The sequence below is a fragment of the Bos mutus genome, chromosome 14 (genome assembly GCF_027580195.1).
Source record: "Bos mutus isolate GX-2022 chromosome 14, NWIPB_WYAK_1.1, whole genome shotgun sequence".
In the NCBI taxonomy this organism is placed as follows: Eukaryota; Metazoa; Chordata; class Mammalia; order Artiodactyla; family Bovidae; genus Bos; species Bos mutus.
In genome coordinates, this window is record NC_091630.1 from 65,887,716 (window position 1) to 65,900,645 (window position 12,930).

Consider the following 12,930-nt stretch of genomic DNA (forward strand, 5'->3'; position numbering starts at 1 on the left):
TTGGCAGCAGAAACACACTTTATTTTTTTTGTGTGGTGGTGCAGATAACTTAGCAAATACTAGATACCAGTTTCTGGCATTCCAATGCACTACATCCTAGAATGCAGAGAAATAGTGTGTGGATGTGCTTAGTCACTTCAGTTGTGTCTGACTCTTTGCGACCCCGTGGACTGTAGCCCACCAGGCTCCATCGTCCATGGGATTCTCCAGGCAAGAATACTGGAGTGGGTTGCCATTTTCTCCTCCAGGGGATCTCCCCCCCCGCCCCCGCCCAGGGATCGAACCCACGTGTCCGGCATTGGCAGGTGGATGCTCTACCTTTGAACCACCTGGGAAGCCCACAGAGAAACAGTCAGGGCCTGTTGTTCCTGATGCCCCCGGAAGAAGGACTTCCAGGGGCCCTGCTGGGTGTCTTTGCCCTCTCATTCTGAATTTCCAGGATGTTCTGGAAAGATGTGGTTTTGTGGGCTCAGCATTTCTTTCTTGCACTTGGAAACTACTTCTATCCATTATGTGTAGTTTAGATAGGTTGTCAGCAGCAACTGTTAACCCCACCTTGGCCTGTAGAGACACAATCCAGGACAAGCCAACTAGAGTAACACAGTCACTGGAAATGGTGATTTCCTCAAGAGGGAGGCTTGGAATTCAAAAAGGGCCAATCACCATCATTCTGGGGGAGCAGTTATTATATGGATAGTGGTAAAGTTCTCTTCTGAAGCTAGAGAGTGTGGGTCAGGATTCATCAGTTGCCATTGTTCCCACACTGTGTGGATAAAGAAGCCTACAAATGAGGTAGAGAAGGAGGGAGGCAGAGAGAGAGAGAGCGAGAAAAGACACAGAGAGACAGAGATCGAGCGAGAGACAGAGTTCTGTCAGCAGTGTGCGTGGTCCCAGGTCTCCAGGCTCTGCAACTTTCCCTCCTGTTAGCTCCCCCTGCACCCCTCTAGGGTTAAGCTTTTTGGAGCTGGGCTCTGTCTCTTGCAACCAGAGCATCTTGACTAGGACAGATGACTTCTCAGTTTCTCATGGAACCCAGGGGACGGTGGAGTGGTGGGGGATGCACTGGAGGGTGAGGCAGGCGTGGTCAAAGAGCTTGTGGGGCAGCTGCCCCTGGGACGTCCAGGTGTCCGTCTCGGGGTCGTAGCAGTCGAAGGAGGCCGAGTCCTCGATGCTACAGTCCGTGGTCAGCCGCCGCCCGCCCGTCACGTAGAGCTTGTTTCCCATCACCGTGGCTCCGTGATGCATCCTCCGGTCTTTCATGTCCGCGCATTTGACAAATTTGTTGGATTGAGGGTCATAAGCAAGGATCCTCCTCGTGTAACCTGAAAACCAAATGGCATATCGAGAAGGTCAGCGATGCTTAGTTGGGACTGGAGGCGGGTGGTCCGGGGACCTGTCTGATCTCCGCCATCGCCTAACCCTGAGGCTATACTTTGAACTAAAGCATGGAATGTTTCATTAAGCTGGGGTCTGGACCTGGATCTATCTGACTTGAGTCTCTGCATCTTTTTTTTTTAATTTTGTTTTTAGTCATGCTGCGTGGTATGTGAGATCTTAGTTCCCCAACCAGGGATTGAGCTTGTGCCCTCTGCAGTAGAAGTGTGGGGTCTTAACCACTGGATGCCAGGAGAGTCCCAAGTCTCTGCATCTTAACTCAAAGTGAAGGCAGTGCACATGTCATCCTTAAATTGAGAACAGAGATTCCAGGGGCCTCTCAGCTTCATTAGCTTTTCATCTTTCACATATGCTCATTCAAGAGCCTTAACAATTCCAAGAAGGAGCTTTGGGAACTCAGAAATGGGTCCCCACAACAGCCTTATCTAGTGGGTACTTTTAGGACCCCCATTTTACAGATCAGCAAACACAAGCACAAAGAGATTAAAAATGTGCCTAAGAGCATACAGACAATTAGTGACAGGCAGAGTCAGGGTTTGAACTCAGGTCTATCTGCCCCCCACCCCACCCCAACCAGCCCTCTTAACTGTAACATCCTGCAATTGCAGAGAAATTATCCCTTAGCAGCTAGTCTTATTTACAATAGCATTTTTTTTTTTTTGGTTTTTGCCCTGGGTCTGGGATAGTGCTAAGTGGTTTAGATAGGTGAGCACATTTTATGATCACAATTCTGTGAAATAGATATTACATGATTTCATTCCTTTTTTACAGATAAAGATGGAGAGACTTCTGGATGAGAAAATAGCTTTGTCAAGTCATCCACACTCCCCTAGCTGGATGGATCTGCTTTTATTTTATTTCCTTATTTTTTTAATCTAATTTTTATTTTATATTCGGGGGTAGAGTTGACTTACAATGTTGTGTTACTTCCAGGTATACAGCAAAGTGGTTCAGTTATGTGCTTTTAAAAAGGCTGTCTTATAGGACAATACCTGTCTATCAGTTACCCTTTTACCCAGGAAAGATGCCAGGTTCATGTCTGGCCTCGTGATCCTCCATTCTAACTTACCTCCCACGATGACAATCCTCTCCCCAAGCACCACGGCAGGGGCACACACATTCTTGATCATTCTCGTCTCCATTTTGAACCATGTGTTTCTGGAAATGTGATAAACCTGAGGGAGAAATAAAATCACAGCACTGCATTTTAAAGTGATATATGTTTTTAAGAAGTAGAAGTAGTTAAAAGCGTAGAAGAGCAGTGATTTCTCTTTCTTTGCATTTTTTCTCTGGTTCTGAAAATACAGGTATCTTACCATCAATAAACAAAATATAATTATATAACAGAATGAAGAAACTGTTATCAGAAATTGGTCTTTATGTGGCCCATGAGATCAGTGGCTGTGCTTCTGTGGAAAGGACTGAGAGTTATGCATTTGAGTTGATAGTATGTGTTTGCTTACCTTGCTTGGAACATTTCTTTCTTTTCAATGAGAAATGGAGCAACTTGGACTTGCATAAAACCAATGATCTTTGAATCATTTTTATTTCTGGCTCATGTTTAGATTTCAACATGTTCCAGTCTATCTGAGAGGGTCTTAGGGCCAAGAATAAATTTGGGTCTAAACGAGGAAGGCTTTTGAACAGGTCATGCCTGAAAGTCATTAGAATTATAGAAAGAGAAAAAAAAAAGGAAGCATGAGAAAAGGAAGAAAGAGTAAAGAGATGGGGGCAGGATTTCTTGGCCTTGGTCTGAAATAGAGCAGCAAATCATGATTCTCAGACGTGTGTGTGCATGCTCAGTCACTTCAGTCGTGTCCAATTCTTTGCGACCCGGTGGACTGTAGCTCGCCAGGCTCCTCTGTCCGTGGGATTATCTAGGCAAGAATACTGGAACGGGTTGCCATTTCCTCCTCCAGGGGATCTTCCTGACCCAGGGATCAAGCCCGCATCTCCTCGGTCTTCTGCATCACAGGTGGACTCTTTGCTGCTGAGCCACTGGGGAAGCCTTCCCAGACATGTGCTCCTATTAAATCCCTCAGTTTAAAGTTTAAATATCAAATGTAAGTTAGTTCATGAGAGATGTGGGATGGACTTCACATAAGAAAAGCAGGAACAAAAACTTTCCAATATTCTTCATGGAAAATTCTTTGTTTGAATTATAATTGCTGCCATATTCAGTTCAGTTCAGTTGCTCAGTCTTATCCGACTCTTGGCGATCCCCTGGACTGCAGCATGCCAGGCCTCCCTGTCCATCACCTACACCTGGAGTTTACTCAAACTCATATCCGTCGAGTCAGTGATGCCATCCAACCATCTCATCTTCTGTTGTCCCCTTCTCCTCCCACCTTCAATGTTTTCCAGCATCAGGGTCTGTTCACATGAGTCTGTTCTTTGCATCAGGTGGCCAAAATATTGGAGCTTCAGCTTCAACATTAGTCCTTCCAATGAATATTCATGACTGATTTCCTTTAGAATGGACTGGTTGGATCTCCTTGCAGTCCAAGGGACTCTCAAGAGTCTTCTCCAACACCACAGTTCAAAAGCATCAATTCTTCAGTGCTCAACTTTCTTTATAGTCCAACTCTCACATCCATATGACTACTGGAAAAACCATAGCCTTGACTAGATGGACCTTTGTTGGCAAAGTAATGTCTCTGCTTTTTAATATTAAAGGCCTTATATTTTCTAATTTTATCAAATTTGATCTTCACAACCATCCTATGACGTGGATACCACTACTTCCCTCCATTTTTCAGATTAGACCATTGAGGCTGAGAGAGGTTAAGTAACATGCCCAGGGTCACACAGCTAGACTGAGTGGAAGAGCCCAGAGTCCATGCTTTTGTTCACCACACTCATGGCTCTGCTTGGGGCCATGGAGGTATGGCTTTTCTTTTCTTTTTAAAAGATTTTTAAAAATTGTGTACTACTCTAATTGGCATTTATTACAGTATTAGTAGTGTTTAAAGATATCTGGTGCTTAGTCGAGCTTCCCTGGTAGCTCAGCTGGTAAAGAATCCATAGTGTTTAAAGATATTTGGTAACTGTTTGTATTTTTGGCCACACCATGCAAAGCATACTGGATCTTAGTTCCTCAACCATGGCTTGAACCCATGCCCCCTGCAATGGAAGCTCAGAGTCACTGGACCACCAGAGAAGTCCTTTTTGTAGGTTTTTAAAAATCGAAGTATAGTTGATTTACAATATTGTGTTAGTTTCAGGTATTGTTGGTTATCTATTTTATATATAGTAGTGTATATATGTTAATCCCAATTTCCTAATTTATTTGCCTGCCACCCCAGCTTTCTCCTTTGGTAACCGTAAGTTTGTTTTCTATGTTTTTGTATTGTAAATATGTTCATTTGTATCTCTCTCTCTCTTTTTTTTTTAAAGATTCCCCATGTAAGTGATATTATATGATTGTCTTTCTCTGTCTGACTTACTTCACTTAATATGATAACTTCTAGGTCCATCCATGTTGCACAAATGGCATTATTTCATTCTTTTTTATGGCTGAGTAATATTCCATTGTATATATGTACCACATGTTTATTCATTTGTTGATGAACATTTAGGTTGCTTCCATGTCTTAACTGTTGCAAATACTGCTGCAATGAATACTGGAGTCATGTATCTTTCTGAATTATGGTTTTCTCCAGATATATGTCCACAAGTGGGATTGCAGGATCGTATGATAACACTATTTCTGTTTTTTAAGGAACTTCCATACTGTTCTCCATGGGTATCCTTGGTGGCGCATCGGTAAAGAATCTGCCTGCAGTGCAGGAGATATGCGTTTGATCTCTGGGTCAGAAAAATCCCATGGAGAAGGAAATGGCAACCCATTCTTGCCTAAGAAACCTGAAGGACAGAAAAGCCTGGCAGGCTACAGTCCACGGGGTCACAAGAGTCGGACTTGACTTGGCAACGGAACTCCCGCCGCCACCACCGCCATACTGTGCCAACAGTGCAGGAGGGTTCCTTTTTCTCCTGTGTGGCTCTTCTTGATGGAGGCTTTCGAGACTGAAGCTCTCTTGAAGTCTCTGTCAGTTCTCAAAGTTGGTGAAGCATAGAAGAGGCCACAGCTAGAGAGGTTCAACTACAATGGCTGGCAAGCCTTGTGTTTTAAACCACCTGCAGATATGCAGGTGACACTCTGAAAAATGAGATCCTTGGAGGAAAGCAAACACTGATTGCATTTTACTTGAGTAACTGCCTCCTGGCTCGCTCTTCTTTAGCAGTTTTGAGGATGGTTTCAAAAATAGATTAAACATTTGCTCATAATTCTCACGATACCCTCAGAGAGGCTGAGGCAAGGACAACAAAGGATGGTTTGTCACCCTGGAGGAAGTGATACTTTGTTACGGTAGAGGGTTTGACTAATGCCCTCCAGCCATAGAAGCGGAAAGAAGGCCAGGTAGAAAGGTACATCTACATACACAGTTTGCACAGTAACCCCCATTCCCCCTCCAACCCCCCGCCCCGGCCCCTCCACAGCAGTTTAGTCCTTTAAAAGAATGCTTGCGTGCAGGTAAACCATCTGATGAAGAAATCTTTGTCCCTATATCTGAAAACCCAACCTTCCCCTTCAAGTAACCCAAGCATTCATCCCGAACTATGTATCTGAATGAGTACAACTTCCATGACAAAGCTAAATGCTAAGCAGATAAGAGGAACTTCCAAACTGATACTTTTCCCATTTTCCCCTTCTCCGGACTGCAGGGTGAAAGGATCACTCACATGTTAGTGTTTTGGGTTTTGGTTTTCAGTTTTTTAAGATTCTTGTTAGATTGTCTTGTGCATTTCTGAATGAAGTAGCTTATAAACTCTTTTGAGCTTTGCATTTATTCTTAATAATTCATAACAATTTTGTAATGTGAACATCATCAATGTATTTGTTGACTTAATTTTGAAAAAGTTTTGTTTTTTTTTTTTAAACAGGAGGGGCTCCAGCTTTTCATAGAAGCACTTTATTATAAATCTGAGTGGTGTGGCCAGAGTTTGGAGGGGCACAGAATGTGTCTCTCTTGGCTCAAGTACACGAGTGAAATCTGGAACAGGCTTAGAGTCTGCCTAGATGGTCAGGGAGGAGTGGGAAATATGCGCTGGAGAAGTGATGGGAAGAGAAAAACAAGGAAAGGATTGAATAGAAATGATCACTTTTCTGTGTCATCCCTGGCACCAACTTAGTCCAAGCTGCCATCATCCTGGACCTTGCCTGGACCTCTAGAAAGATCTGCCAGTTCTCCTTCCTTTGTCTTCTCAGGCCTCCTCCAGTTCCTTCTCCATGAAGCATCCAAGTGAAGTGAAAGTCTCTCAGTCATGCCCAACTCTTTGCAACCCCATGGACTATACAGTCCATGGAATTCTCCAGGCCAGAATACTGGAGTTGGTAGCCTTTCCCTTCTCTAGGGGATCTTCCCAACCCAGGGATCAAACCCAGATCTCCCACATTGCAGGTGGATTCTTTACCAGGTGAGGCACCAGGGAAGCCCATGAAGCGTCCAAAGGAAGTTCTAAAAATGTGAATTCGATTACTTCACCTACCCTGCTACTCTCAGGATTGAACCCCAATTCCTTGACAAGGCCTGAAAAGCCAGACCAGCCTCATCAACACAAATACTCATCCCCTAAGAATGTTCTAGAATTTCTGTAGAAAGGGCTCAGGGGCAGCAATCTGGGTAGAGGGAGTTGCTCAGTATGACCTGGGAAGGGGGCTGATGGAGATTACAGGGGGACTGACCACCCCCAGCTCCACCTTGGTGCACAAACTTTCTGCCCCTTCCTCTGTGTTACAACCATCTTGTCAAGCTTTTGGTTCCTCTAGGGATGGGCTTCATCCCCTTTCTGCTTAGGGTCTTCTGCCAGCTATCCCCTTACCCAGGAACACCACCCCTCCTCAGTAGAAGAGTCTGACTCCTCCTCCTGATGGCACTTATCTGCTCAGAGAAGCTGCCTGCCCATCTCGGTCCATGTCAGAGTCCTGTGTCCACCATGTGTCCTCTTCCTCTTTTACCCTCCATCCTCACCTCCTTCTCTCTTCTTTTGCCTCTCTGGTAAAGTCCACTTACACCAACCTCACAGAGTTCTTGCCGAAGGCCTCTGCATCCTCACACCCTCCTAGATTCCCTCCAGACTGGTTTAGGGGACCCCTCAAAAGCCTCTTGATGAAAGTGAAAGTGGAGAGTGAAAAAGTTGGCTTAAAGCTCAACATTCAGAAAATGAAGATCATGGCATCTGGTCCCACCACTTCATGGGATATAGATGGGGAAACAGTGGGAACAGTGTCAGACTTTATTTTTCTGGGCTCCAAAATCACTGCAGATGGTGACTGCAGCCATGAAATTAAAAGACGCTTACTCCTTGGAAGGATAGTTATGACCAACCTAGATAGCATATTCAAAAGCAGAGACATTACTTTGTCAACAAAGGTTTGTCTAGTCAAGGCTATGGTTTTTCCTGTGGTCATGTATGGATGTGAGGGTTGGACTGTGAAGAAGGCTGAGTGCCAAAGAATTGATGCTTTTGAACTGTGGTGTTGGAGAAGACTCTTGAGAGTCCCTTGGACTGCAAGGAGATCCAACCAGTCCATTCTGAAGGAGATCAGCCCTGGGATTTCTTTGCAAAGAATGATGCTAAAGCTGAAACTCCAGTACTTTGGCCACCTCATGCGAAGAGTTGACTCATTGGAAAAGACTCTGATGCTGGGAGGGATTGGGGGCAGGAGGAGAAGGGGACGACAGAGGATGAGATGGCTGGATGGCATCACTGATTCGATGGACATGAGTCTGAGTGAACTCCGGGAGTTGGTGATGGACAGGGAGGCCTGGTGTGCTGCGATTCATGGGGTCGCAAAGAGTTGGACACGACTGAGCGACTGATGTGATCTGATCTGATCTTAGAGCACCCCTCTATTCAGCATCTGAATCTCAGTTCTCTCCTAAGCTCCTGGAGAGTAAGTGGGATTTACAGCTCCTGTCCGTGTCCCCAGGGCACCCAGTGTAACTCCTCTAAATGAACAGAGCAGATCTCAGGGGCCTTCTCGATCATCTTTAGGAGAGGGACTTCCCTGGTGGTCCAGTGGTTGGGACTCTGTGCTTCCAATGCAGGGGGCTTGGATTCGATTCCCAGTTGGGGAACCAAGGTCCCACATGCCACATGCGTGACCAAAAAGTAAAAAAAATAAAATAAAGAGAGGCTTTTTATTAAAGGTGAATTACAGAGATTAGAATGTGCATAAAGTTGGAAAACACCCAATATTATGACATTTTGATCTTTATTAATCACACTTCTCAGGGAACTTGTAAGTGAAATGAGCATCTGCCTATCATTTAAGGCAGGGGTTCCACAACCTGGCTGTGCCTTAGAATCTCCTGTAAACTTTAATAACAGTCAATGTCAGGATCCCACACATGGAGATTCAGATTTTGATTCAGCATATCTGAGGTCTGGCTCCTGGGCTTTTGGTAACAGACTATGGACCAGGGCTTGGGAATCTTCTTTTAAGGCCTTACTGATTTGGGTTAGGAGCATCTGCAATATTTCTATTCTGTTGTTCGGTCGCTCAGTCGTGTTCAACTCTTTGACCCCATGGACTGTAGCCCACCAGGCTTCTCAGTCCATGGAATTCTCCAGGCAAAAATACTGGAGTGGGTTGCCATTTCCTACTCCAGGGGATCTTTCTGACCCAGGGATTGAACTCATGTCTCCTTCTTGGCAGGCAGATTCTTTATCACTAAGCCACCTGGGAAGACCTGTAGAACTTCACTATCTGACATTTGATGTAGTCTGGCTAGATTCTTTAGATGTATCTGATGTACCTTTGTATGTATTAACCTTACACAAAAGAATTCATAAATGGATAAAATCTTGCTTAAATTAAACTTTCTTCATTCCTTCCTCCCTCTCTTCCTCCTTTTTCCTTCCCCTGAAACTAACAAGCATGTATTATATGTATGTATGTGCATATGTATGTGTTTATATGTGTATCCATGTATTTGTGTGTGTATACATGTGTTTGCACACATCCATATGCTGGGAGGGATTGGGGGCAGGAGGAGAAGGGGACAACAGAGGATGAGATGGCTGGATGGCATCACTGACTTGATGGACGTGAGTCTCAGTGAACTCCAGGAGTTGTTGATGGACAGGGAGGCCTGGCGTGCTGCGATTCATGGGGTCGCAAAGAGTCGGACAGACTGAGCGACTGATCTGATCTGATATGTATACATGTGTGTGCATGCAGTGCACACACGTGTGTATGAGTATATGTGTCATGTATGCATTTGTACATGTGTGTGCATGTGCTTGTGTGTAGACATAGTGGGAAGAACCATTTACCTGGATACATGCATGCATACATACATGTATACGTGTGTGTGTGCGTGTGCGCATGCGTCCAGGTATGGTGGGAAGGACCATTTACCTGGATACATACATGCGTACATGTGTACGTGTGTGTGTGTGTGTAGGTGTGTGCAGGCATGGTGGGAAGGACCATTTACCTGGATACATGTATGCATACATGTGTGTGTGTGTGTGTGTGTGTGCACATGTATGGTAGGAAGTACTGTTTACCTGGATAAGGCGCACAGGGTTCTGCATGATGTCTTCTCCTCCAAAAAGGTAGAGTCTCTGGTCTTTCACAGCAACCGCAGGGTGGAGGACCCCCACTGGCATGCTGGCCATCCTCTCCCAGACGTTGCCGACGCTGTCATATCTCTCCATGGAGCCCATGACCTCATGCCCCTCGCCAATCCCCCCGATGGAGAAGATGAAGTTCTTGTGGGCAGCGCTTCTGTGGGAGTAGCGGGCCGCCAGCATGGGCTGCCCTGGCCTCCACTGATTGAGTTTCAGGGAGAAGACATAGACCTTGGCACTGGGCACACTCTTTCCCACAGCCATGCCCCCCAGCATGTAGATGCTGCGGTGCAAGGAGACGGCTGAGGCCTTGTACAGGCGGGCTGGGAGTTTGGCAAGGCTCTGCCACCGGCCGGTCTGTCCGTCGTACAGCAGGACATCCCTGGTGGTCTGCTGGTTGTCTTTCCTTCCACCCAAGAGGATGAGGAAGTCTTGGTAAGAGTTTCTTGGTGGGACATGCCACAGAGGTTGGAGGCCTGCGGAACTAGCGGTGCTGTACAGAGAAAACACCTGCCTCTTGGCGGTCTCCAGGATGGTCTGGCAGGGGGGCGAGGACTGGAGGAGGGCGTCGTTGGCGATGAAGTGGTGGAAGAAGGCCGGGTGGACGTACTGCAGCCTGACCTGCTTGAACAGGTCCTGCATGTATCGCTTCCGGGTCTGGAGGTCATGCTTGATCCAAACCATGAGGGCCTCGAACACCTTCTCCTCCTCCCCACACAGCCCATCGTCCCCCAGGTAGTCTCTCAGTTCCAGGGCACAGAGCTCCTTCAGGTCAGCCGACGCGGCCACCTCTGGAAAATATGTCAGGGCCACCTCCCTGGCTTTCTTCCGGAGGGTCTCACAGCTAAAGATTTCGGAGAGTCTGGTCATGCCCAGGCAGTTGCTGGGGGTCAGCTGGCTCTGGAGGAAGGAGGAGCAGGCCTCGAGCAGCTTGGGGTACTGCAGCATGGACGCGGCCTCCATCAGGGGCAGGACACTTTCCACAGTGATGTGCACCTCGCCCGTGTACACATACAGGACGATTCGCTCCAGAGTCGAGGCATCGACGCCTTTCAGCTGGACCTTGGCCTCTCGGCTCTCCCGGAAGTTGCTGCAGAACATGGCCCTGAAGTAGGGACTGCTGGAGGCCAGCACGTTGCGGTGGCAGGGGACCTCCCAGGACCCGGCGCAGATGCTCACATCAGTCAGGATCCGATTTTGCCTCAAGTCATTGAGCTGCCTCAGCAGGTCAGAGGAAAAGTCATGGTCTTTGAAGAGGAGCCCCTCTGATGACTCCGTGTCCATCCTGCAAAGACGGGGAGAAGTCCCAAGAGGGAGGTCGTCCTGGAGGGTTAAGCTGTGGCAGCTCCGAGACTTAGAGCACATCTATTTGTCCATTCACTAAGTTGTTTGTGGGTACTGCCAAGAATACTGCTTAGTGAAGACTGAAAAATGGGATCACCTAATGTATGGGCCTCACAGTGAAAATCTCTGTATTCGGTTATGATTATTCTCAAAGGTAACAGAGAAATAGCATCTGCAGACAATCTGAAAAAAGAAAAGAAAAGAAAAACAATTTAAAAAAGAGAGAGAAGATGGTTGGGTAAGTTGGGAGAGTTGAAGGTGGCAAGAGGTCACAGGGGCTGAAACGTTAGCTTAAAGCAAGATGACAGTCTGTGCATTTGAAGCAGAAGTTTGTGGACCTTTCTCCAGATTCTTAGCATATCTCTTACTTAGTAAACTCATCCAAACATCTTTCTGGGTGTTAGTCATTAGCCACGGATGTCATGCTGGGGGCGTGGCCTCTGGTATCAAGACAGAAATGAGGGATGGAAATGGATCTTTGCAATGTTTTGTTCTTATTTTTAAACATGACCTCACAGAGCGTTGTGGGTTTTGTTTTTAAAATGAGATAAATAGAAAGCAGAGACCAGACGATACCCTGGGCAGGGTTTATTGGATGACATCTGGCCACCCGTCCACCTGCAGAAGAATTAAACATTAGAGCTATTTACCTCGTTTTCCTGCAGTGATAACCACCGATACCTGCCGCAGCTGGTCCCTCCGGAGACTTTCCACCTCTGGCTCCAAGTGAAACCATAAACCCAGGCCTTTCCTTAAGCTGGCAAATAATTTGTCCTGGGAGAATTCTGGATTTGTTTATGCTGAAGGCACTTTCACAGTTTTCTAGAGCTTTGTGAAAGAACTGCTGGGCAGAGAGACCGTGTATACATTCCAGGGCTAAGAATAGTTGCGTATGTACTTTCCACTGTTATGACATGTGACTTTCCATTTGCCTTTTGCAGCAACCCGAGGGCCTGTGGGGCCGGCGCATGCCCACATGCCTTGTTTCCTTGGCAAATGTTTACATGGGCAGAAATAGATTTGGAGGAACAGCTTCTCTTAGACAAGACTTTGCTGCCCACTTGGACACATCCCGAGTCCCTTGTCCTAAAAGTGCCTGGGAATTCTAGATGTCTGTAAACAGATTGCTGTGACCTGGGAAAAGTCACTGAAGATAGTTCTGGGTGAGTTTAAGGTGGCAGATGGTCACAGGGAAGCCAGAACATGGGGGCCCAAGGACATTGTTCAGTTGGTCTCTCTTTCCTACCATCTGCGGGCAGGATTGCTGGAGGAGGGCTGTGAGTTCCTCCTCCAGGCTCCAAGGTTATGGTCTCTGTGATGAAAATTGCTTTAGATATTTGTGGAGCACCCCCAGGGTTTTCAGACTTGGGGAAGACCAAAGCATCATGGATCCTCCTTATCGCAGGGGCTTCTGTTTTAAAGTGGCCAGGGCAGTACTCTTGTGGGTCACACCTGCTTCTCACCAGAGCCCTGATGACTGTTCTTCAGTTCATTATTTTTTTTTAATAGTTTAGGCTTGCTTTTCTGTTTTATTTTTCCAATTTTTCC

The 12,930-nt window shown here is 46.4% G+C and overlaps 1 protein-coding gene across 1 annotated transcript; it reads right to left on the reverse strand.

Moving 5' to 3' along the window:
• On the reverse strand, positions 1-12,268 carry KLHL38 (kelch like family member 38). Its single transcript, XM_070382439.1, has 4 exons — positions 12,033-12,268; positions 9,976-11,565; positions 2,465-2,570; positions 1-1,322 (listed from the first exon to the last, which is right to left on the reverse strand). The coding sequence occupies exons 2-4, from the start codon at positions 11,401-11,403 to the stop codon at positions 1,024-1,026; spliced, it is 1,833 nt and encodes a 610-aa protein (XP_070238540.1). The 5' UTR covers positions 11,404-11,565; positions 12,033-12,268; the 3' UTR covers positions 1-1,023.
• Between the last annotated feature and the right edge of the window lie 662 nt (positions 12,269-12,930).

Excerpts from the sequence above, each read along its gene's own strand:
- KLHL38 (XM_070382439.1), bottom strand. The coding sequence starts at position 11,403 with ATGTGCTCTAAGTCTCGGAGCTGCCACAGCTTAACCCTCCAGGACGAC. Across the intron at positions 2,571-9,975 it reads ACCCTGTGCGCCTTATCCAG|GTTTATCACATTTCCAGAAA; the intron begins GTAAACAGTACT and ends TTTCTCCCTCAG. Across the intron at positions 1,323-2,464 it reads GAGGATTGTCATCGTGGGAG|GTTACACGAGGAGGATCCTT; the intron begins GTAAGTTAGAAT and ends TTTGGTTTTCAG.